Source organism: Nicotiana attenuata, unplaced genomic scaffold (genome assembly GCF_001879085.1).
Source record: "Nicotiana attenuata strain UT unplaced genomic scaffold, NIATTr2, whole genome shotgun sequence".
Lineage (NCBI taxonomy): Eukaryota > Viridiplantae > Streptophyta > Magnoliopsida > Solanales > Solanaceae > Nicotiana > Nicotiana attenuata.
The window spans coordinates 127,922-153,977 of record NW_017672752.1 but is presented as its reverse complement, the minus strand read 5'-3'; the positions used below and the strand labels follow the sequence as shown (position 1 = coordinate 153,977).

The 26,056-nt window shown below is 35.2% G+C and overlaps 2 protein-coding genes across 2 annotated transcripts; one reads left to right on the top strand and one right to left on the bottom strand.

The window, feature by feature from the left end:
* Window positions 1-784: 784 nt before the first annotated feature.
* On the top strand, window positions 785-4,891 carry LOC109214377 (multiple organellar RNA editing factor 2, chloroplastic-like). The gene is made up of 4 exons (XM_019378288.1): window positions 785-1,292; window positions 2,545-2,642; window positions 2,735-2,800; window positions 4,475-4,891. The coding sequence occupies exons 1-4, from the start codon at window positions 874-876 to the stop codon at window positions 4,603-4,605; spliced, it is 714 nt and encodes a 237-aa protein (XP_019233833.1). The 5' UTR covers window positions 785-873; the 3' UTR covers window positions 4,606-4,891.
* A 1,401-nt stretch (window positions 4,892-6,292) lies between these two features.
* On the bottom strand, window positions 6,293-12,695 carry LOC109214374 (ankyrin repeat domain-containing protein 13C-B). The gene is made up of 3 exons (XM_019378283.1): window positions 12,475-12,695; window positions 9,998-11,870; window positions 6,293-7,158 (listed from the first exon to the last, which is right to left on the bottom strand). Exons 2-3 carry the CDS (start codon window positions 11,576-11,578, stop codon window positions 6,778-6,780), a joined length of 1,962 nt encoding a protein of 653 aa, XP_019233828.1. The 5' UTR covers window positions 11,579-11,870; window positions 12,475-12,695; the 3' UTR covers window positions 6,293-6,777.
* Between the last annotated feature and the right edge of the window lie 13,361 nt (window positions 12,696-26,056).

Here is a 26,056-nt window from a genome sequence, read left to right as displayed (position 1 = left end):
TGTAAGTAAGAAATAATTTGTGACTCTACATAGATGAGGAAAGTATTTAATTAAATTACATGAGGAAACAAATTAACAAAATGAATTAACATCTGATGAAAGTTATAGTTACTAGTCATTAAATTAAGTACAAAACAAAATAGTCTTGTTGGATCAAAATTGATTTGACCGAACAATTATAAAAAATACTCGCTTCGTTACAAACGGCTATTTTGTATATCAGACAACAATCTAGAGATCACAAGGATTAAGACCACATTTAAAGAAACAACTATTTTGTATAGTTGGCTGTTCCTAACTCCATGAAGTAAAAAAAAAATTGTTACTACTCAGTAGTTTTATTTTACTTTTTGGTTATAACCATATATGATTCGTAAGCCACTACTTAGAATTTAAGTCGTTCAAGCAAATTGACTGAATTTTTTCAATCTCAGGACTCAAATTAACAAATAGTCGTTTTAAGACCACATTTAAAATATATAAAATTTAGTCGTTTCATAATCAAACTTTAAATCTGAAAGTTTCAATTGTGAGCATAAAGTTTCAAACTTCAAACCATCGGGGTTTGAAGTTTGCATTGTCAAAGCCTAACTTCAAACGTCGGATCTAAAGTTGTTAAATTTCAAACTTTCGGGAGTTTAATTTTGACAGTTCAAAACTTCAGACCTTAAAGTGTAAGTTAGTGAAAGTTCAAGACCTGTGGCTGTGTAATTGAGATTGAGCTAACCTCTCCCCCACTCCCCCCGACCCCCCCCCCAAAAAAAAGGGAACAATAAAGCCGACTATCCCTTGATAAATCCCATAAACCCTCGTCTTCACAAGTATAAACCCTCCAACTCCAACAATCCCTAACTCTAAAAAAAATCATCAAAAATGGCGTCCTCTAAAATCACCAAATCCATTACTCGAACTCTCTACACTTCTCGCCACTACTCTCGCTTCCTCTCCTCCTCCGCTTTATCTTCGCCGTCAATAACACATCCTCCGCCTATTCCATCCGTCGGATCTTCACCTCAACCGTCGTTTCTTCTCTCCCATTCCCTTCTACCCAAAAACCCTAATTTCCTCAAACCGTTCAGTCTCAGTTCTGTTAGGTTCCGAGTGAACCGGGCCGGTAACTCGCCTTATACTCCGGGGAGCGGCGACCGGGTTCCAACCGAGATGGCCCCGCTGTTTCCGGGCTGTGATTACGAGCACTGGCTCATTGTTATGGATAAACCTGGTGGAGAAGGCGCTAATAAACAGCAAATGATTGATTGCTACATTCAAACCCTCTCTAAAGTCCTCGGAAGGTAATAAAAACATTTAATTTACGAAGTTAATTGTTAAATTATAAAAGGGTTATCTGTAGAAACTATATAAAATGTACTATAAATGTAGTAAATGATATATTGTTACATTGAAACCCTAGCTAAACTCCTCGGAAGGTAATAAAAGCTTTCATAAGGACCCTAGCTGAAGTCCTTAGAAGGCAAAAATAGCATGTTCCCATCGTCCTTAAAAAATGGTAGGTTTAGGGCATGAGAGATTACAGATTATTATTTTTCAGCAGAGTTATTAGTTCTTAAAAAAATAAAGCTTACATATGTAGAAACTATGTAAATATATACTGTTAATGTTAGAAATATCTTAAAATTTTGAAAAGGAATTGCAGGGAAATAAGAAAATATTCCGTGTAGTAAATGTCAGTGTTTTGGATTGTGAGGATCAACTATATAGTTTTCAGTTTTTTTCAAATAAAACTTACATATTCAGCCTATATAAAAGTGGATATACCTTAATATTTTTTTACTTGAATATGTTGTAAAAAATATATGTTTTAAAAAAGTTGTATTGACAAATTAAAGTTTTGAAAAGGGATTGCAAGGGTAATAAGAAAATACTCCCTCTGTAATAAATGACGGATATTTGATATGAGGATTAACTGATGTAATTTTCAGTTTTTTCAAATAAAACTTGCATATTCACTCGGCCTATATAAAAGTAGATATACTTTTCTACTTGAAAATGTTTAAGATATATATATATATATATATATTTTAAAAGTTGTTTGACTTGTTTGACTTGCACCCAAGTATGTGGCCTAGCAGTCATTGCTTTAGGAGGAGAATCACGAGATCTCAGGTTCAATCCCAGCTGAGGCTAAAAAATATTAGTAGGTGATTTCTTCTTACCTGCCTAAGCCTTGGTGGGCAGAACTAGCACTTGTATTGGTGAGAGGTTGAAGTGCCCAGCGAAAATGTCGAGATGCGCTCAAGTTAGCCGGACACCATTGTCATCCAAAAGAAAATTGTTTTGACTTTCAAATAGTAACATTTACTGTTTTCTTTGGATGGAAGTAGTATAAATGTGTCTAGATAACTCATTTGTGCTTTTTTGTTCATGTAGCTATTCAAGTGTATTAACTATTGGAATAAAAAAGGCCCACGTGAAGTAGAATTGTCATTGAGGATTCATATAACCTACCCTGGCTAGTTAGGATTGATGTGTAATAGTATTAGTTTTATTATACCTATTCATGTAGTCTCTAATTTGAATGTGTAGTGAAGAGGAAGCAAAAAAGAAGATTTACAATGTGTCATGTGAGAGGTATTTTGGCTTTGGGTGTGAAGTTGATGAGGAGACTGCAAATAAAATGGAAGGTCTGTTGGAAATGATTTACTTTCATTTGAATAGTTATTTGCAATATATCTATTTATATTAAAGAATTGACTTCAAATGTTTTCTGCAATAGGTTTGCCTGGTGTTCTCTTTGTGCTGCCTGATTCCTATGTTGATCCTGAATACAAGGATTATGGAGGTAAACATTCTTTTAGCTATTTGCTGATTAAAAACAAAATATTCTTTGAGCAATTGTTTGCTCTTTGTTTAGCAGCAAATTCTGAGCTGTAGATCATGTTCCATAAGGTAGTAGGAGACCCAATAGCTAGAATCAAGAAATGCATAAAAGAATTCTGCTCTTGCTTGATGTTTCTTAAAATTCTTGTCTTTGTCCTTTATGTGTAACTGTGTCCAAAATATAATCCAAACAGTAATTTGAATTGTAAAATCTATAAGTTATCTCACCAGTACGAGCATTCAGAGGCAACTAACTGAGATTAATGTTGGCTTCTTTGAAGAAAATAGATGAAGAATGTGATTGAAAGATGGGCATCCATGGTTTCTTTATATTATGAAGAATATACATTTTATGGGTTACGATGTATGAGTTGCTTGGAGATATAGTCAATAATTGGTAGCGGGAGAAATTTCAAGGACGTCTTACTAAGTCAAACATAAAGAAATGTCAGATTGTGAATTTAAATCCTAACATGATATATTTTCTTTTTAGAAAGTTGTCAATCTTTTTTTGATAACCCTAAGAGGACGAATAGGTGAAGTGAATTAGGAGAGTACCCAAGGGTGTGCTCCGGTGGCCAATGAAGTGGGTGCAAACTTTGGAGACCATGGTTCATGTATAGACTAAAAACATTAGGTGATTTCTTTATATTTGCCTGAGCCTTGGTGGACAAAGTTACTCGTTACCTATGTTGGTTGGAGATAGTAGATACCCCATGGCACAGTCGAGGTGCACACAAATTGGTTCGGACAAGTTGGGGGGTGGGGTGAGGTGGGGTGTCAAGTGAATTACGGGAGGATATGTTATCAATAGTAAGGATTGTACACTGAGCATGAGATTCCTAATCATCACCTGAAAGTGATCCACTATGATGTAAAGAATTCCAAGAATGTGTGAATTCAACATATGCTGACTCTCTGCTTTAACTCAGTCATCTGCTTTGTAGAACGTGCCGTTAGAAGTATGGATCTATCGGGTGACTGATGTATCCCCTATTGCATTAGTGTTATTGTGAAGATACCTTGTCTTTTACCCATTTGCATTCCCCCCTAATTAACTAGCTGTCTGCTCACCTAAATCCAGAACAATATCAAATTTCTAAACCGGTACAAACTGTGATTTTTCTATTGGACTTGTCAAAAAAGATTTTGCTTTTTTCCTAATTCCTACTAATGAACTGATAGTATTTTGTGAAAACATGGAAACATTCTGATTTTGAAGCTTTTAGATTTCAAGTGCTCCATGTAATTGCTGCCTTTAAAGGTGTCTTTTTTTTAATTGATACTTTCATTGAGTTCAAGCTCAGTATTTTCTCCATCTTCTTCAAGATTTCCTCTTCTGAGGTGGTTTACTTCTCAACAGAGAAGTACAGAGTTCAGACTCAATTCCGAAAAATAGAAAATCCTTCTCTTCCCCTCCCCCCTCCCACCAGTAAACCCACTAAAACTGCTTTTGGTACATAGGAGAAAAATGTGTCTGTTAGATGACCTTGATTTTGTCGTGTTATAGTATTATTTTTCCTATGCCTTCCATGCTAAGCTCTGAGATTCATGCGTCGAATGTATTTAGTTTTAATATTTGATGAAGGATGTGTATGATTTTGCCCTAGCACTGATCTTATCTAATTCCTTGCAGCTGAACTTTTTGTCAATGGAGAGATAGTTCAGAGATCACCTGAACGACAGAGGAGAGTAGAGCCTGTTCCTCAGCGTAACGACAGAATAAGACCCAATAGATATAACAGGCGCAGAGATAACATGCGATGAATTATATTAAATGTAAGGAAGGCTCAGGCGGGTTGGAGTTTTAAGCACGGCTGTGTGGTGTTAGCGAAAACTTGATTACCTTTGTTTCCGCATTTGGACATGTCTTCAATCAAGCTATGTTTCTGTATTTGCTCTATTTCACATTTCAAACCAGTAGTCCTTCATCTTCTCAGTTACTTAAACTTGAATTTGTCTGATGTATATACTACTATGAGATAATTTTAAGAATCTAGTATGATTGGGTCTTTGCTAATGCCATTTGTCGAGGAAAACCTTTTGTGTGGAAGGCTTTGCATTTTGTAGGTTGAAAATAACCTGGTACAACCACAAATTCCTATGATCATTTTTTTAGTGCATGGTTCATATTCATAGTGGAGTTTTTTTGTGTCTTAACTCCTGATTTGTGCAAGGCATTTTCCCCTTAGACGACTAATATAAGGCTGCGATCAAAGATAAATAGTTTTTTTGTCGTCTTGGATAGCATGCTCTGTGGGTTCTAGGTTGAAAATGTAGGTTCTGAAATACATGTCTAACCATATCTCTACGCGTTTTTTCGCGTAAGGTGGAAGGAGTGAGTTCTATAGAATCAGTGGCTTCTATATTGGATCTGCAACTATGACTGAAGGTTGAGTTTATTCAAACAGTTTTGGGATCCAATTTGGTGACATAAACCTACAAATAAAAAGGGATCCATTGTCCTAGCTGCCAATCAACTCGTCAATGTTGCAAATTATGGTTGTGTCAAACCTGAATTATATGTAGCAAAGATATGCAAGGCAAGAAAAGTTATATGCTTGGGCAAATACGGTTGCACAAAGGCCTTTATATGAAGTCTACATTATTTAATATCATAAAGGGGTAGGTATAATGGACTAGTACTTCTTCTTAGAGTTAAAATCTTAGATCTTGTCATGATATCGTTCATATTCTCTCTCCCTCCCTCTAGTATTGAAAACGAAACCTTTCTTGATTTTCTCAACTATTTCTTTAGGCGTTTTATAGCCAGTTTGGCTAAGCTTCTCCAAAGTTAAAAGTAATTTTTTTTCAAAGTGAAAGTGTTTGGCCAAGCTTTTAGAAGAAAAAAAGTACTTTTGAGTACGGGCTTTTAGAAGAAAAAAAGCAGTTTTTAAAAGCTTGACCAAACATTAATTGCTGCCCACAAGTGTTTTTCATATTAATTAGTCAAACACAAACTGTTTCCTACCAAGAGTACTTTTGAGAAAAAGCATTTCTCAAAATAAGTGATTTTTGCAACTTGGCCAACAAGCTATTAGACTAATAAAGTACAATTAACATAACCTTTGGGTGTCTTCCTATGCTTCCCTCAAATCAGTGTCCCCTCAGTTTGTTACTTTATTCAATACCCTAGATTCTAAGAAAAAGGGGTTTAGGAAGAATACGGGCTTTGTTTACGGGGTTCTTTCATGTGTCGAACTTTTTTATCTTCGTCAAAATGCTTTCTCAGCGATCTTTTCTCCTCCTGACGTTGATCTCCTGTCCTCCTCTAGACCACTTTATGCAAATTATTATGGAATAACACAACTATATAAGCACATTTGACTGATTGCAGTTACTATTTTCCTTCGAAGTCCACTGTAATACAAACTACCAAAAATTCAACATCTCAAATTATAGAACAACGATTACCTTATATAGGAGCACGTAGTACCTCAAGATTATTACGAAAAAGAGAACAGACAAGTGCACTAGGCTGTTGGAAATAGCAAAGCTCTTTACAAATTTAATCTGTTTAACAAGACGGCCAAGCACAGACTGCTTTCCTCTATCAAAGGCTACAAAGAACGAAAAATCTTAAAAAGGACAGGACTCGTATGCCACTCATTGTTCTACAAAGCCCGAGAGATCATGGAAGCTCTCCCCAAGAAATCTCCAACTCGAATCTGCCTATTGTACTTAGCTCAGTAAACATGCTGGAGATGCTATGAAGACGGGGAAAAAAAATGTTTTTTGTAAATCTTCACATTAAATTAAGATACAACAACAGCAGAAGATAAATATCGCTTGATGAAGATAAATAACTTCTAATATAATAGAGGCAAACCCCTAAACATGCCCCCCATGTAAGCCTCAACTTGCTTGGCACGAGCAGGGAAACAGAGGGCTTTACCTCTTCTTCCTATGGTAGGTAGGAGAGGAGAAATACGCTCACTGTTATTCTTCAACATCTTCACTAGTCTGCTGCCCAGTCTCTGGATTTCTAGTGGCACCCTGCTTTTTATGCTTCCTCTTTGCTTTCTTGGCTTTCATCCGGCGTTTTTTCTCATTTGCATCAACCCAAGCATAATCAGAAGGTATACGGAAAGGATCAATCTCGTCCTGGAAACTGTGGCTTTTACTGTCGCTAGATAGCTCATCACGATTCCCCCTCATCCACGAAATCCAAGATGTAGAGCCATCCGATTCCTTGGACTTAGCATCTTGGAAATTGGTAGGGCTTGAAAGAGGGGTTGAGAATTCGTCCACTGGTTCAAGCTCTTCGAACTTTGTAAATGTAACAAGAACTCGAATGGTTGGAACAATAGGGATAGCTACCTGAAGTGCAGCAGACTCTTATAAGTAATGTGAAATATTTCATAATACAGTCGGCCAAATGAGAATGCAGTTCAAGTATATCTATCAAAATCTCAAGTATGACTTTCAATTGTAATGAAGGACTATAATATAGACAATAACTAAGAAAGCTGGGATTTTCCAGTAGATCTAGCAAATCTTGCCACAAACCAAATATAACTTCTTACAACGACACCATCACCTTGAAATTTTTATCTCAAATTGCATAGTCTCATTTTCTAATTCTGTTTTCGCTTATAAGAATTTAGTCCATATAACAATTTTAAGCTAACTTGCCATATAGACAATTCACAAGCCAAGCCATTAACCATTTGTATCCCTTATAATAGAACATCTGATGATAATAATAAATCAACAAATAAGTATATTGACCATCCACTAGATACAACTATAACCATAAGAGAGAAATCTTTACTTCAAATGCTCTGCAACAACTCAACATATCCTATTGGATCAGAGTTTATCCATTTGTAAGCATCTTTTCAGGACAAGAGTGACAAATTATCAAAAGATTTCCACATGAACAGGCAAAATGCCTTCTTTGTTAAAGGTGATAACTAAACTAGTTTTGTCAAGGCAGGGGCAGGAAACAATCACATCAAGAGTCAAAAAAGAGCTGGTTTTCGATGTACACACACGAAAACTCTGAATATGACATATGCTCGATGAAACTCTTTGCCGTTCTATACTAAATTTGAAACACGAACTTTTCTTTTTATACATGCTGGAGGTGGAGGGAGGGTGCAATCTCATAGTCGTTTGAAAAATCGAAGTTTCCATTATTACATAAAAACAACCATCCACATACTACTGTACTAGCACTTTTAGATACCCAAGTAATATTTTCATATTTTTGGATTTGTGAACATGTATCTTATCAAGTACCCAAGTAACCTTCTCCTATGCACATGGATTTGGGTGCAATTATTGTATACACATGGGTTCAATTTTAACAAGTTCTTGGGGCATTATGAAGGATCCACAGAAAAAGTTCAGGAACCAATTTTCTTTTTCAGGAACCAACTTTGCACCCGCTTGGATAGTGGTATGTTAAAACGAATGAACAGAAACGTTGCCCTTCTACTATATTCTCTAGCTATTTACAGGTTACATATATTTTTTATTCATACTTGTTACCTTTCACCAACTACACCATTTTGTTTTGGGATAAGGATCATTGATCAACTACACTTATATTAAATACAGGTCTACTGCCTGGATGAATCCATTTATTTTCAGATCTTCCCTTTAACTTTACTGCTCTCTTGTTAAACGACTACATTTCAGAAAGAGTACTAGCTTGTGAAGTGATAGGAAACGCAAAGCTAAAATTGATGTATCAGAAGATATGCCCCAGCTATTGAAATGGCAATATTTTTTCTCAGGGAGAATCATTTATCATTACAAACTAGAGAAAGAAAGCACAGTCCAAGACGTGAAAAGGTCGAACCAAGAAAGAAAGAGAAAGAATCTAAGTTAAGGTTTTTCCTATAAAACAGGACATGTTAAATTAACACAAACAAGAAGAATCAACTCAATGCTCCTTCTTAGAAAGTATTTACTTAATTGATTGTAGTCTCCTTAGTAGTCTTGGGCAATTGTCAACTTATAAACTAGCTTTTGGAGTTTTGTTAGGCCCAAGGTCCATTTTCTTAACATGGTATCAGAGCCAAATCAACTATGATTTTTGGATTACTAATGTTAAGACTTTTCAAGAAAAATGTTATATTGTCCATGCTCCATAAGTTCACTCTTGGGTGTACGAGGTGTTAAGTGTCCAACACTGATTGCGGAACTGGTTTGTTCTCTCCTTATATGTTTTTGGCAATCCCCATCTCATGAGCTAGCTTTTGGGTTGAGTTAGACCCAAGGTCTATCTCTTTAATGGTTACCATTGGAAATATTGGCATTGGTCTAGGATTCAACCATGACTACTACGATAAATGGCCATAGAGGTTAACTTGAAAAAGATTAAGTCTAACTTATGGAAGGAGACAGACTACAAAAAAAATGAACAGAAACAAGATACGCAAAACACTAGACGAACACTGAAGGCTAAGAGATGATCTCTTAAACTTAGTCTAAGATCAAGAGTAAACCTTTAGGTGTGTCTATCAAGCTAAACCCAAGTGTTCATCTCAAAGGATTTTATTTTAGCAAGGGACTCTACCTCATCAAATGGATGAAAATTGTGGTCACTCATTGGAAATTTCCTCTTTTGGAATCTATGGTTGGGAAAAAGTAGGCGAGTCTTCTAAGGCGAGAAGACGCATCTCTCCAGATCTGTATCTAGCTTCTTTCAAGTCTTATTTTTGGTGCTTGGAAATGAAAACTGACATATTCAATGAGATCTGTATAATCTTTTTAAAAGATCTTATGATGTAAAGCTGTAATTCTTATCTTTTCCTTTCTGTAGGCTTCCTGAACCTGTGATTCTTATTAATGAAACCATGTCCAGGTTAGCAGTCTCAAAAAGAAAAGGACACAGTACATGCATCTTATAACTGATTGTCCATTCTTTTCAAGTAAATGCATCGGCATTTTTTGTTTCATGGTGACGCACATCACTGTATGACTTGGACATCATGCACCCCAGGCAAAAGTGCTTTTATGAGGAGGTTATTGAGATATAGAAGAACCCCTCTTCCGGCACAGAAAAGTAGACAAGGGATAGGTCAGAAAAAAAAAACAATTCAACAAGGAATAACAAATATATATATATATATATATATATATATATATATATATATATATATAGAGAGAGAGAGAGAGAGAGAGAGAGAGAGAGTGTATCAAGTACCTTGACAGGAAATGTGCCATGAGGTAGTTTAGTAGTTAGAAGCTCCCTTAGTCTTCTGATAGCTTTAACCTTGTTGGCTAGAATGTCAAGCAATGGCAAGAGTTCCTCTGTTTTCAGGGGGAAGTCCGGTGTCAACCACAAAACAGGCCTTAATCCTTTTTTATACTCGCTTTCGGTCTTTAACTCGCCAACGGTTCCTTTCTTCTTTTTCTTCTTGCTGCTCTTATCTTTGCTCCTTTTGACATCCCCTGTATCCTCCCGAGGAACTTCGGATGATGATCCGTGGCTATCATTTGGTCTCTGCTTGCTATCCTCTGGAGCCAACTTTGAAAACTTCTTTACAAGCTTTGAATCCCCTGAATCATCACTAGTATCTTTGGAGCCTTTCTTGCTCCAACCAAACCAACTCTTCTTCTCCTTCATAACCCCATTGGATTCACAGCTCTGAAATGAACCTCCATCAGAGTTTCCATGGAAATCCTCATCATCACCAGGTCCATCTGCATTGCCCATCCGAAGAGCAGAATCTAACTGCAGTCGTTCTTCAGCTGTTAATACATCATCATAATCATCACGCTCGCCCCCATTCACTATTTTGTCATCATCATTCACAGTAAAGAGCTCCTCATCGGTTATAGCACCAGGAACACGCCTTGATTTTACACTAACCATAACATGAAGCATATCATAAACCTTTGCCTTCCATGCACCAACCATCTCAGACCTCTCCTGTCTCCTCCAGTTTATGTGGGGAACAAGCTCCGCCTGAGTAACATCTATTCCTGGCCTATACATATTTGTTTGAGACATCAAAGCCACTTCACGGGCAACTTCAGCTTCTGATGGTTGAACACCAGCTCCCTCTAATGCATTTGTAATCTCTTTCTCCTTATGAGCAAGCACAATCAAAGAACCAGGAGTCAAAGATACGTTCCCATCTTCGGATGAATACCCTTCTCCAAGAAAGAGGAAAGTTTGATCTGAACGTTGAATGCGGAACCCATCGAATCCTGCAAGAGTCATATCCGCACGAAGATTAGAACCCCGTTTCCAAATCCGGTAAGTGTCTGACGGGGCAATCCGTCCAATGAATGGTATTACCGAGCTCTCAAAGTGAAAGGTTATCTCCATGTAGAAATCACGAATTCGAGCAGCTGAGGCAACAATCCTAGGAAGTCTGCGGCACCACTTGGCCCAGGCAAGAGGCTGATAATGCCTAGCAATAATCATAGCAATATTCTCCTCCTTTGTACACACTGCTTCCTGGAGAGCACTCCAACCGTTCTCATTTTGAAGACTCCAATCGGCTCCTGCAGCCATTAAAATCTCAGCCGAGATAGGATCCCTTATCCGAACAGCAAGGTGCAATGGGGTTTCACGGCCAGGAACATCCCGCCTATCAATTACTGCAGAAACAGCATCTGCATCAATCTCAGCAGTCAAAGACTCCGTCTCAGTGTTCACTTCACCAGCCTTGGCCAATTGAGGAAGGCCAGCAACTATCCTTTTCAAAGTGGCATAGTCTCGCTTAGCCACAGCCAAATGAGCTGGACTATGAACGTACTTGGACAAATCTTCCATTGAGTTCTCTTCGACTCTCTCTTCTTCCTTTCCAAAGTTCTTGGAATAACCTAGATTTCACCCATCTTTCTCTTCAAATCATATTTGACTATTTTGATGCTCATCGTCAACTAAATCAACTAGAATTGAAATGTTTGGAATTCTGCCAAGATCAAAGAATTGATTTTTCTTGACTGATATCAGCTTCAGCTCTCATATACTTTACCAATTACAGCATTGCAAGTTTCAAGCTCAATTTGCTGAAAACACAAACACCAATATGCCCTGAACTCCAATATAATTAAGCTGAAATCTGAATCCAACAAAGGAAAAAAGACCAAAATAAATACTTGTCTGCCCAAAAAAAAAGGACATTATTACTATTTGAAGTCCTAACTAGTATTCTATTTGAGACTTTGACCATGATTTTTCTCAAATCAAGAAATTTTTCCTAATTATAGTACTTTTTATGCAGTTTCTTAATATGTAGATTTTATTCTCAAAACTGAAGTTAGATATCTTCACTTTCCTTCCTCAAGCTTCTTCACTCTTCTTAGGAAATTATTTTAAAAAATTAAATTGAAAAGGGGCATTACACACTCATCGATCTAGCTCTATTACATCTTTCTTTGTAACAGAATTCACAGCATAAAAATACCCAAATCTAACATAATTAACCTAGTAAAACCCACAAATAAAAATTAAAAATTTACCTGAAAAAAACGATAACAGCGATATTTTGGGGGTAACAACAGGGGGGTTTCTAGATAGAGAAAGTAATCAAATTCAGCATAATGATACCCAAATCAATAAATTAAACCTAATAAATACAAAATATGCATAAAACCACAATTAAAAATTAAAAATTTACCTGAAAACCTATATGAATAAAACCCACAAATAAATTGAAACTTTACCTGGAAAAAACGATAAAAGCAAGATCTTTAAGGGTTAACAACAGAGAGGTTTCTAGAGAGAGAAAGTGAGTAATCAAAATTCAGGTTAAGATATTAAAAGGGTTTCTCTCTCTAGAATTGATATAGATTTATCTTTCGTTCTTTCTTTCACTTTTGGGTTTGTGTTGCTGTTATCATCTCTGCTTCCCCCACTGGCTGTTTACTGTTGTTTGCTGTTTCTGTATTTAGATTCAAACATTTTGCCCCTGGATTTTGTTTTAAATTACGAAAAATGCCTTTGCCAGTGTTACTGTAAAGCGCGTGCGTTATCTTTAATGCTTTTTCATTTTGTGCAGCAGCCTTGCACTGGGACCCAGCATGGCTAATGAAACATCACTTCTTAGGAGTGTTTTTTTTTTTTTAATTTAAAAAAGAAAAAGTGTTTTGGTTCTACGTCCGATATTCGGTACTCGCTTTGGAGTCTGATACTTATTATTAAAGGTGATTTTAGGAGTTCGACTAATTTGTATTCGTACCGAAAAGTCTTAGTTTTGATGGTAAAATGATCACTACTAATACTAAAGACGATTTTATATCTACTACTTAGAGTCGTCAAAATGGACTTGGCTAGTGAGGCCAGCCCAACCCAACCCGCTATTTGGGTAGGGTTGGGTTGGGATTTTTTTAGACCATTTAAAACTGTGGCATATAAATCCGGCCCAAGTCAGCCCGCTGGCCCTTGAGGCTTGACCGAGGCTGGGCCTGGGCCGGCCCGTGGGCCAAAAATTAATTAAAATCAAATTTAAATATTTTAAAAAAGTTAAAACTAAAAAATTATTAACTATAATCCATTTTCCAACCTTAGATTGCTCATTTACCCTACCATATCAACTAGAATTTATATTTTTGATATGCATATAGTATGACGAGATTAGTTTTTCTTTTGCTTAATTAACAACGAACAGGAAAGTTTTAAGTGGCCAATAATTTTTTTTTCAAAAGAAATATTGCTTTAACTGGCCAATGATCAATTTGGTTACTTTATTATATTATTAATTATTAAATTGCTCTTCAGCATAGAAAAATGTTAAGTTTAATACCCAAACAAAATTGACAACACTAGCAAATTTCATGAAAAATTTATGGACTATGACGATGAAATCAATAAATAATGTTAAACCTAAATTAAAAAAAACCTTAAAGTATAAACTTATTGAAGCAATTCCTGAATCTAAAGAAAGTGAAAGAAAAGTACTAAAAAAATATTTATGTAACATTAAAAAAAAGAGAGCTAGAGATATAGGGAATTTACATTTCAATTACGAGATTCCTTGTCAAATATCTAGATTCTTGTACACTCTAAATAAACAGAAGTCGTTCATAGATTAAGAGATTATGTCACAAAAAAATATCTAAATATTTGGAGATATATTTTTTTCAAAAAATATAAAAGGGCCGGCCCGCCCTAGCCTGCGATCCTCTTAGGGCTGGGCTGGACATTTTAAGGCCCATGTAGATGGAGGGCCGACCCGCACTAGCCCATCAAATTTAAAAAGCCCACAAGGCTTTGGCTGGGTTGGAGTGGGTTGGGCTGGGCTAGCCCATTTTGACAGCTCTATGAACTCGAGTCCGGCGCTCACCATTAAAGGCTATTCCAGGAGTGTGACTAATCTGGATTCGCATTGAAAAGTCACACTTTTGAGGATAAACGCTCACTATTAATACTAAAGACAATTTCATACCTACAACTCAAACTCGAGACCTATGGTTACGGATGGAAGAGTACTTAACACTCCACGACAATATTACATTAGAGAGTTTACATATTCTTTTATACTATAATTTTAATATATGATAGCAGGTTAGCTAACAACTTTATTAGATTATTAATTAATATTTATTAAGTAATTTTACATGTAATTACTTAATAAGTAATTTGATTGCGTAATTATTATTTATATTGTCATTGTATTCTTTGAAGACTGTTCAATATTTTTTGAATTAGCAATATTAACTAACATACGTTAACTTTTTATTGTTAAAAGTACATTTAAGATTTTATAATCAAGAGAAATTATTTCTCTCCCTAGATAGTAAAAATGTCATTATTTCTTTGACAGAATATATATTTTCTTTTTTACTTTTTGGGTGTGAGTAATGTCAAGATTTTCACTCTTCTCACTTTTATTATTTTACCTTTTTTTAATGTAACATATTTTTCTAGTTTAGTCTATATTCCAACGATCCTTTTAAAGATGATGCTTAATTTTAAATTTTTGTTTTTCTTATCTATATTTAGAGGACATGTCTTATGAAAGAAAGAAATGACAAAATGGTTTACAAAGAAAGAAATTATTTTTGCTTTCTTTTTTGAGAAAGCACTAAAATATAGCATTATTACATTATTTTATAATCAATTTCAATTGTCTGTGGTTAACTTGTGTAGACTTTCAAGTTTCACAACAAGAATGAAAAGAAAATGATAAAATGCACCTAATTAAAGTTTGTTATTGTTCGGACTTTTAAAAATATTTCGGGTATATAAGATTTCTTAAAAAACAGTACATTTTGAAGGGTGAAATTCAAAATAGCCAGATTTATAAGTGGTAAATGAAAAATAGCCATACTTTCAAAAGTAATCGAAATTTTGCCACTTTTCATTTAAAGATAAATCTGACCGAAAACACTGTTCAAAATCAGGAAATATTCCAGCATAATATACTAGAGTTTGAATTTTTACATGTGAACTTCCAGCATAATATATTGGAGTTCCAGCATAATATGCTGGAAGTTCATACACATGTGCTCCAATCTCCAGTATATTATCTCGGAGCTTTTCGTGTGCTGGAGTTCCAGCATAATATGCTTGAAATTCATATATAGGTGCACCAATCTCCAGTATATTATGCTGGAATTTCCCGTGTTGCAGTAAAATAGTGGCTATGTTTCAATAATTTTGCAACGCTGGCTATTATTCAATTACCAGTCCGAAAACTAGGTATAATTTTCACCATTTTGAAGGATCTGACACGGGTGCAATAATTTTTCGAAGAATTCGAGGGACATAAACAAAAACTAATCAAATTGGACTTTTTTTCTTCCTACTGACCATTTCAAGATTTGGTTCTCAAAAAAAAATTCGATGCCACTTTTGTATTATTGTGACTAACATGTGCAGATATTTCTAATTCACGTTATTTTATTATTATTTTTTTGGGGGGAAATTATACGTGAATATTCTATGAGGTGCTTCTTATTGAAACATAGAATTCTATATATACTTTGTTTTACCTAGACTTTTTGCCTTAAGAAATTATTAGTAGTTTGTTCATTTCTTCTGAGAAACTATTAAAAATTAATTATTTTAACGACAAGTTTATGGTCAAAACCTGAAATTTCTTCATATTGAATAGAAAAATCTTTTTTAGTCTAGCACAAGTACTGACTCTGCTGATTATAAGTCATTGGATCCTTTTTTAAGGAATTGTTTGAGTAATTACTTTCCAATAACGTCAATGTTTTGGCCATTATATTCTCTGGAAAAGAAAAACTAAATAAATAAACACGATTAGGTATTAATTAATTAAATCAATAGCCTTATGAAACCTTGAGGAGCCAACTAAGCTCTCACCTTCTCACGTGAATCTAGTCACTATAGTTTGTGTATTTGGTGTAATTTGTTCGGAGATCTCAACTCAAACTTTTTTTTTAATTCTTCTTCTTTTCCAAATTACATTATTGTTAGTGTAAATGTTAGGGGTGTCAATGGTTCGGTTCGATCGGTTATTTTATAAAATTTGTACTATAATAATTTTTCGGTTATTCTATTATGTATAACCAAAATTAGACTTTTCGAAACCGGCCTAATCATATCGGTTTCTCTTCGGTATCGATACAGTTCGGTTAATTTTCGGCATTTTTTTCAGTTTCTTATAAAAGTCACTAGTAGAATGCAATAACATACGTACTTTTATAAAACTTAGCAAAACTCTCCAGATTTTACTGTTTAAAGGATGATGAATTAAGAAAACATGAATGATGGCCAGAGTATATTCATCAACTATTTTACTCAACGTAAAAAAAAAAAACTAAGTAAAGACACAAAAAATATAAATCACACAAGTGGAGAGATATTAACCAAGTTGGAACTCAAAAGTCATAGAAGATTAAATATTCAAAAAGATAAATCTAAATTATACGAAAGGAAACATATTTAATACATTGTAGTTTGCTACTCATAAATCGCTAGAATACTTGTGTCTTGCTAGTGAACATGCTAGTTTCAGTAAGAGGAGCATAATATATTTGGGAATTAGGATTTTGTGTTTAGTTACTTATTTGCTTGTAACCGTTCTCATAATGCAAAGGTTCGAGGAAATATTTGATGCATTATTATTTTTAAACTTAATATATAAATATATTTTCACATGTAAATTTATTCGGTACAGTTCGATATTTTTTCGATTTATTTTCATAAAATAAAACACCTACCATAATTAATGGTACGACTACAAATTTGTATAAAAACCTTCGGTTTTATTAAAAGAAACCTAAAAATCGGTTCGATTCGGTCAGTTTAGTCAGTTTTTAAATATCCATTGACACTCCTAGTAAATGTTACCAAGGGTGAAACTATATATATATATATATATATATATATATATAGTTTCACCCTTGGTAACATTTACTAGGAGTGTCAATGGATATTTAATATATATATATATATATATATATATATATATTTGACACACACATATTCTGGAAGAGTAGTCGTAGTGTAGCTGATAAAGTTGTTGTCATGTGACCAGAAGGTCACGGGTTCGAGCCGTGAAAATAGCTTCTTGCAGAAATGCAAAGTCAGGCTACGTATAATAGACCTTGTGGTCTATCCCTTCCCCGAACCCCGCGAATAGCGGAAGCTTAGAACATCCAACTGCCCTTTTATTCTGTTAAAGAATATTCAACTAGCTGTCATTTGCTAAAGATAGCTCTATTCCTAAATATTGTAATTATTGTTGTTGTTGTCTAATAGCATGTTTTGCCACGCTTATTGTTAGCCAAACCTATTTTTTCCTTTTTTTGCCAAAAGTTCTTTTTTTAAAGTTAAGATGTGGCCAAGTTTTTAGAAGGAAAAAAATAGTGATTTTGAGTAGAAGCAAGAAGCAGTTTTTGAGAAGCAGAAAAAAATAGTTTCATCTCAAAAGTATTTTTTTGAAAAGCGCTTTTGAAAAATACATTGAGAAACACTTTTTAAAAGCCTGACCAAATACTAATTATTGCTCAAACGTATTTTTTAAATTAATAGCCAAACAGAAACTACTTCTCACCACAAGTATTTTATTTTAAAGTACTTCTGAAAAAACACTCAAAAATAAGCTGATTTTAGAAACTTAGCCAAAACAAGCTATAAGGTACATATGAACCCAATAACTTTTTCTTTGTGACGACCCAAAGGGTCATCACCTGTTTTCTTATCCATTCTGTGCTTTCGAGGCCTTGAAAACCTCATTTATAGTCGCCTCGATTTGCATGCGCAGTCCGGGTGCGTAGCCGGAAAGCTTAAATATGAAATTCTGTGAAAAATGCTAATTTTTGGTGTTAAAGTGAATAAATTTGACTCCGGTCAATATTTTGGGTAAAGGGACCCGGACCCGTGATTTGACGGTCCCGGAGGGTCCGTAGGAAAATATGGGACTTGGGCGTATGCCCGGAATCGAATTCTGAGGTCCCAAGCCCGAGAAATAAATTTTTGAGTAAAATTATTTTTCTGAAATTACTAAGGAAAATTGAAATGAAAATTGATTAGAACGTGTTGGTATCGGGCCCGTATTTTGATTCCGGTGCCCGGTATAGGTCTTATATGTGATTTAAGATATTTTTGTAAAGTTTGGTTGAAATCGGACGTCGTTTGACGTGTTGCGGACTTAAAGTTCTAAATTTGAAAGTTAATGAAGTTTGAGGAAAAACTAGTGATTTTGAGGTTTGATTCGTTATTTTGATGTTATTTTGGCGATTTGATCGCACTGTTAAGTTCGTAGGATGTTGTTGAGTTAGTACATGTGATTGGTTAGGAGCCCTGAGGGCTCGGGAGTGTTTCGGAGGTATTTCGGAGTGATTTCGAACTTAGAAAAATTGCAGATTTGCCTCAGTTGTTGCAGGCTCAGTTTCTTCTACGCGTTCGCATTGTTCTTCTCGCGTTCGCGATGCTCTAATTTTTCCTCCTTCGCGTTCGCCCTCGCGTTCGCGTAGGGTTATTTGACCCTGAGGGCTTAGCCTTAATTTCCTCTTCGCGTTCGCATTAATACTTTCGCGTTCGCGTAGTTTATAGGTCTCCTTCATCGCGTTCGCGTGATAGCCCACGTGTTCGCATAGAACAAATTTCTGGACCCCAGCCTTTTACTCTCCGCGTTCGCATTGTTCAGCTCGCGAACACGATGGTCTGTAAGTGCTACCCTTCGCGAACGCGACTAGCCTGTCACGAACGCGAAGGGCAATTTTGCCCAGTTATTTAAAAATCCCAAAACAGAACAGTGACGGAATTTTTCATTAGTTTTCACGAACTCCTTCTTCTCCAAGGTCCTAGGGCGACTTTTGAAGCATTTCTTCACCAAAGTTTCTTGGGTAAGCATGGTTTGACTCGTTTTCTTCATTTCCCATCATCATCTAATGAATTCCTAATCCTAAAACATGTAATTAAGCATAGAAATTGGGGATTTGGGTAGAGTTAGGGCTTTTTGATTTTTTCTTGATTTAGACCTTGTTTTTGGGGTCGAATTTCAAAATAAATTGTATATTCGGGCTCGTGGGTGAATGGGTGATATGATTTTGGTCCGAACCTCGTGTTTTGACCAAGCGGGCCCAGGGTCGATTTTTGAGATTTTGGGAAGAATGATTGGAAAGTTGTAATTGAACATAGGAATTGGTTTATTTAGCTCTTATTGATAGTATTGAGTCAATTATGCATAGATTCGATTGGATTGGAGCCGAATTCGAGAGGAAAAGCGGTGATTATGGATTGATTTGGCCGTGGAAGTTTGAGGTAAGTGTTCGGTCTAACCTTAGCTTGAGGGATTAGGAGTTGAGTCTTATTTGCTATTTGTTTTGTGTCGAGTACGGCGTATAGGCATGGTGACGAGTATCTATACGTTGGTGTCGAGCATGACCGTGGGTCTTAAATTGATAATTCTTGTATTCTTAATGGATTCTATGAAAGCTTGATTGATGATTCTTGATACCGAACAAGGATTTAGTTTATTTCTGTGGACTTTAGTTATGACTGAGCATTGGTATTAATTGTGTCAAGTAGAAGTTGAATAAGATTGGTTATAGCTGACTCTCCCATGCCGGGACATTTGATTTGATAATTTGTTCCCTTGCCGGGAAGTTATTATACTGTTGTTCCCTTGCCGGAAAGTTATTATATTGTTGTTCCCTAGCCGGGATTATCTTGTTATGTTGTGTTGGATTGAAATGGGAGCGGGTGGTATGCCTACCACAAGTGATTGATGAAATGGGAGCGGGTGGTACGCCTACCACAAGATTGATGAAATGGGAGCGGGTGGTACGCATACCACAACATTGATGAAATGGGAGCGAGTGGTACGCCTACCACAAGATTGATGAAATGGGAGCGGGTGGTACGCCTACCACGAGATATTATGAAATGGGAGCGAGTGGTACGCCTACCACGAGTTATGAGAAATGGGATCGGGTTGCACGCCTGCAACAAGATGAGCTGGATATGAAAGTTGTCTTTATTTCTTATTTCCGTGTTAGAAGCTAAACTGTAGATTTCTCCTCTATTATTCCCGATATTCTGTTTATATCTGTTACCCCTGAAGCATGTTCCTTCCCCCCAGTTTTAATTGTTTATTTCTGTTGTCTCTTCGTTGTATTTGTATATATATCTGCACAGGTTTATTTGGAGTCTGGTCCTAGCCTCGTCACTACCTCGCCGGGGTTAGGCAAGGCACTTACCAGCACATGGGGTCGGTTGTGCTGATGCTACACTCTATGCTCTTTTGCACAGATCCAGGTGTCGGAGCAGCTTACAGTGCGCAGCAGTAGCCAGGGAGCAGTCCTTCAGTCCACGAGATTCCGAGGTAGTCCTGCAGGTGTCCGCAGGCCCGGCATCCCTTCTATCTCCTTTCTGCCCTGTTTCCCTTGTACCGAGACATAGTTTTATTATTTTGTTTCAGACTTTGTATTTAGCATTCTTAGATGGTCCGTGAAATGTTGTGACACCAGGTGCTGGGTAGAGACTTGTATTGATGTTTAGACGCTGTTGCTATATTTTTAGTTCAGACTTCCGCTATCTTTTATTAATCGCAGTATTTTAATTGCTTATTCATCTATAATTCAAATCATTTAATCATGTATAAAATGAGTTAGGATAATGTTTGCAACTGTTCTTGGCTTGCCTAGCTTCCACGAGTAGGCGCCATCACGACTCCCGAGAGTGGGAGTTTCGGGTCGTGACATTCTTAGACCTTATATTTGCAATAGAAAATATACTCAATACGTATAAATATTTAATTATGAACCCAACAACTTAAAAAGCTTGGTTATAAACTTAAATCTTGGCTCCGCTTTGAACAATAATTTCTTACTATTGTAAGATTTCTGCCTCTCTCGTCTTACGTTCCATTTCCAAATATCCAAAATCATAACTCTCTAAGTTTTATTATCCCGTAGTGCATTTATTTTTACCTTTTATTTTTGTAATTGTTGGTGTATAACTTTTGTACGTGTGTGGTTTCACATGTGACATGGTTGGGACAAATTGATAAACCTGATTCAAGAACCAAACAAGTTGCCTTCTCAAAGGTGAGTTTGTATTTATTGTTTGCTGCCTTTTAACCGGGGCATTTGCATCCATACCCGCTTTTTGGGTCACGTTTTAACTTGTACCTGCTTTGCAAAAAAAATTGCAACCATACCCACTTTTTTCGCGTAACTTCAGCATACGGGCCTGAAGTAGCAAAGGCAATCACACAAACTTCAGCATTCTAGTAGACGGGCCTGAAATAGCAACATTGCTGAACAAGTGTGCTGAAGTTTTTGTTTGTAATTGCTGAACTTCAGCATGTTTTAGCTGAAGTTTTTCACGTAAACTTAGTGTTGGCTGAAGTTTTTGTTTGTAATTGCTGAACTTAAGCATTCTAGTAGCTGAAGTTTTGTTCTCTATTTGCTGAAGTTTTTATTTGTAATTGCTGAACTTAAGCATTCTAGTAGCTGAAGTTTTGTTCTCTATTTGCTGAAGTTTTTGTTGGGATTGCTGAACTTCAGCATGTTTTAGCTGATGTTTTTTACGTAAACTTAGTGTTGGCTGAAGTTTTTGTTTGTAATTGCTGAAGTTAAGCATTCTAGTAGCTGAAGTTTTGTTCTCTATTTGCTGAACTTCAGCATGTTTTAGCTGAAGTTTTGTTCTATATTTGTTGAACTTAAGCATGTTTTATGCTATCATGTAATTGATCTTTTGTACAGATAATAAGTTTATCATAAGTAGAATTAGTAACTTAAAAAACTAGATAAATAATTTAGCACAACAGGTTAAAATGCACTGATAATGTACTAATATACTGGAGGTTGGAGCACGTGTATGAACTTTCAGCATATTATGTTGGACCAGTATATTATACAGGAACTCCAGTATATTGTGTTGGAATTCCAGTATATTATGTTGGAACTCCAGTATATTAGTACTAGAGTTCCAATATACTATACTGGAACTCCAGTATATTATGTTGGAAGTTCACATGTAAAAAATTCGAACTCCAGTATATTATGCTAGAATATTTTCTGAATTTTGAACAATATTTTCGTTCTGATTTATCTTTACATGAAAAGTGACTAAATTTCGATTACTTTTAAAATTGTGGCTATTTTTAAATTACCTCTAACTATTTTTAATTTCACCCCAAATGTCCCTCTTATATGCTACTATTTAAATTTTATCCCTATTTTAAAAGGTTATGCAAATATAGCCCTTAAAACATTATGTTTTCGGACAATATCAGACTCGAGTCTAATATTTTCTCATATATTGCTCAACTTTATTAAGAAAATATTAGACTGTCGACTAATATTTGCAATAACTTACAAAAAATTTTGGTCTAACCTTTCTCATAAAAATTTTAGTTTGCTCAAAAGGAATCTTTAAACAGTGATTTAAAAATAAAAAGAGGGTCATTTACACTAAGCCAAAACGAGACAACCGGCAAAATATTGTGCAAAAATACCAGTAGGTGCTCCCCCTCCCCCCAAGACACTTTTAGGGGTCGTTTAATTGGAAAAAAGATATTTCAGGATTAATTGTCCCAGGATTAGTTATCCCACCCTCACATAGGAATAAAAATAACACTACAATCTCGGGATAACTAATCCAGGTATTATTTATACCACAATTCTATCCCAACCAAGCGTAGGATATACTTATCTCAAATTTTATTCCGAGATTATAATTAACACTTGTCTTTCGTACCAAACGAGCTCGAAGGCACACAGAAATAAGTGGTGTTATTGGACACAATTTCACGTCAAAAAAATATTACTATACATATAATATTATGTATAAATATATATATGATAAATCGATAGCGCTTACGAAAAAATCTTGTGTACGTCACCACGCGTACACACAAACACTCACTAACAAATAGAGACACATAAAAGAAGACATGCACAGAAAACCACATGCAATGCTGCTAAGTGAGATTGGTCCCTTCTAGCATGTGGAAATGTTCTAAAATGGACAGAGTTGGAAGCTTTTTATTTTTGCTATCATCATTGTAATGCCTCTTTCCAAGTACAATCCGTAACAAACAACTTTAAATATGGTGTCTCTGCCTAGGAAGTTCATTTGTATTAAAAGGTAATTTATAAAGGCCTAAAATATTTTATTTTTATTTTCTAATGAGAAAAATAAAATAATTCTTCAAGCTGTTATAACACATGATGGTCTCCTCTTGTTTTTAAAAAATAGTCTATTACATACTCGGTCTTGAAGAGATAATTATTTCTTCTTCTTTTTTTCTCTCTCTTTAAAAGTAAGGAGAGAAAATAAACTAATTTTTCTACTTGAGTCTGTCCCCATTAGTAGAAGGATTCAATCAGTCACCTAGGTCAGACGGGGGATTCTTTTTCGGATTTTTTCCTAACTATACTATATATGAAACCTTATTACCAAAAATGTGCATAATTTGTTAATTACCCGCCCAGTCCACACTTTAACTACAATTTATATACCAATCCATAATTAGGTAGATTCTGCCATTTAAAACGCACGAAAAAAAGGCACAAAATCTGCGTTTGATTCTTTCCACATTAAATTCGAAATTTGAAACGGAAAGAGATCTGATTGCTGCGTAATTCTCTCTTTCACTACAATTCAATAACAACGTAGAGCTTCAGAAGCTTCAACAACGCAATACAAATTGTAGAACTCAAAATTGTTCTTCATCGTCCTCAGTACTCAAATTGTCGAACCTATATCTGTTCTTCCTCTTTTTTCTCTCAACTACACGAAATCATGTCAAAAATCCCAATAATGCTAAAATTGAATGGGAATTGGGATAACTATGGCAGATTTAGAGATTTTGAAGTTGATGCCATTGTGGTAGATGAGAATGCAGGTTTGTGTAGTTCGAAAATGCTTAGAATTTTAGTTTTATGATATTATCTACAAATTTACTACATATATCTACAATTTGACTACAAGTTCTTTATTTGGTGCAGGAAAAAAATATTTTAATATACAGTGTCTCCAGATTGTAGATAAATTGTAGGCAAATTGTAGTTTACTTGTAGCTTGTAGTTAATGTGTAGATAAATTGTAGATAAAATGTAGATATATTTTAGATACTATATTTTTAATATTGTAAATTTTTTTTCTTTGTGTTTGTTCTGAAAATGTAGGTGAGGGCTTCAACAGATCATATACATACTGTGTTGGATGGTGTGAAGCGGTACATTGTGTGTCTAGAAAACAAGAAATGTAGTTGTGGCCAATTCCAACTTGAAGAACTTCCATGTGTAAATTGTTTCCAGATTGTAGTTATAATGTAGGTTAAATGTAGTTAATTTGTAGTTTTTGTAAAATTTTGTAGACAATTTACAGACTAATTGTGGATAATACATTTCTACGATTGGAGTATTTATTTCTTATTTTTTGTTGTGTAATTTATATTCAATTGACAGTTATATACAAATATTACATAGAACTTGGAGGTAAACATCTAAAAATTATGATAAAAAGCTACAAAATTTATATACAATAACTACATTGAGTCTTCACACAATGTAGATAGTTTGAAGATTATTGGCGAGTGAGATTTACGTCAAGGATTAAGGTGAGAGAGATGCAAGCAGAAAATTGGCGAGGGGAGGGAAGCTGGAGGCAAAGTTGGCGACGATTTGATCGAAGGGCTGATGATCCCCGGCTTTGAGCAACGTCAACACCGTGTTCGATTCTTCTTTTCCTAACATCCTCTTGTTTCTCTCTCACTGGGAGTGTTGATGTTTTTCATGATTTGGGAGAAAGATTACTTCAACTTGAATCAGATGGAACTTCAAATTGGGATTTTGTGAAATTAAATGGAGAAAAAATTGTAGAATCGTGGGTCTGTAGAGGACAACTGATGGTAAACGTGAGGTAGTGAAGGTAAAACGTGGGGTGTGGGAGGAGAGAGAGGCGGGTAAAGGTAAATGTGAGAATATACGCTCCTAAATTAACACCTAATATAAATGAAGCATTAGTTATACCCCTAATTTGAATTATGGTATATAATGGTAATTTGGTATGCTGAAATGTAATTAACACAAACCTTAAACATTGAGGGTAATAAGGTTTCATATATGGTATAGGAAGGTAAAAAATTTTTTATTGAAAAAATGATATTGTATTGTCACTCTCAAAATAATAGTACAAAAAATGTACTCTATATTTTTTGTATATACACTTTTCGGCTACCTAATGTAAATACTAAAAGTGATAATAGCCCTTCTTTATTTGCTCTTTTTTTTTGTGCAAATATAAAGTAAAAATAGTACGGGCTAGCCAGTTTTCGAACTGGCCATTCAAAAATAGCCAGCGTTTGCGAAGTCATAGAAAAATAGCAACTATTTTGCTGCAACACGAAAAGTTCCAGCATTATATACTTGAGATCGGTGCACCTGTGTATGAACTTCCAGCATATTATGCTGGAACTCCAAGACGTGGTAAACTCTAGTATAATATACTGGAGATTGAAGCACCGACGCTCCAATCTCCAGTATATTATGCTAGACCGGTATATTATACTGGAACTCCAGTATATTATACTGGAGTATTTTTTCAAATTTTAAATAGTATTTTCGTTCAGATTTATCTTTATATAAAAAGTGGCTAAATTTCGATTACTTTTGAAACTGTGGCTATTTTTGAATGACCACTTGTAAATCTGATTATTTTTGAATTCCTCCCAAATATAAATCAGATGATTCTCTTATAGTTTTAACTCACTTCATTAACAACTAATTTTTTTGTTTGATCTCACATTAATTAGTATAAGCATCTTTCAGATGTATTGAAAATGTGAATCAAGAAACCTTTTTGTTGTGATTG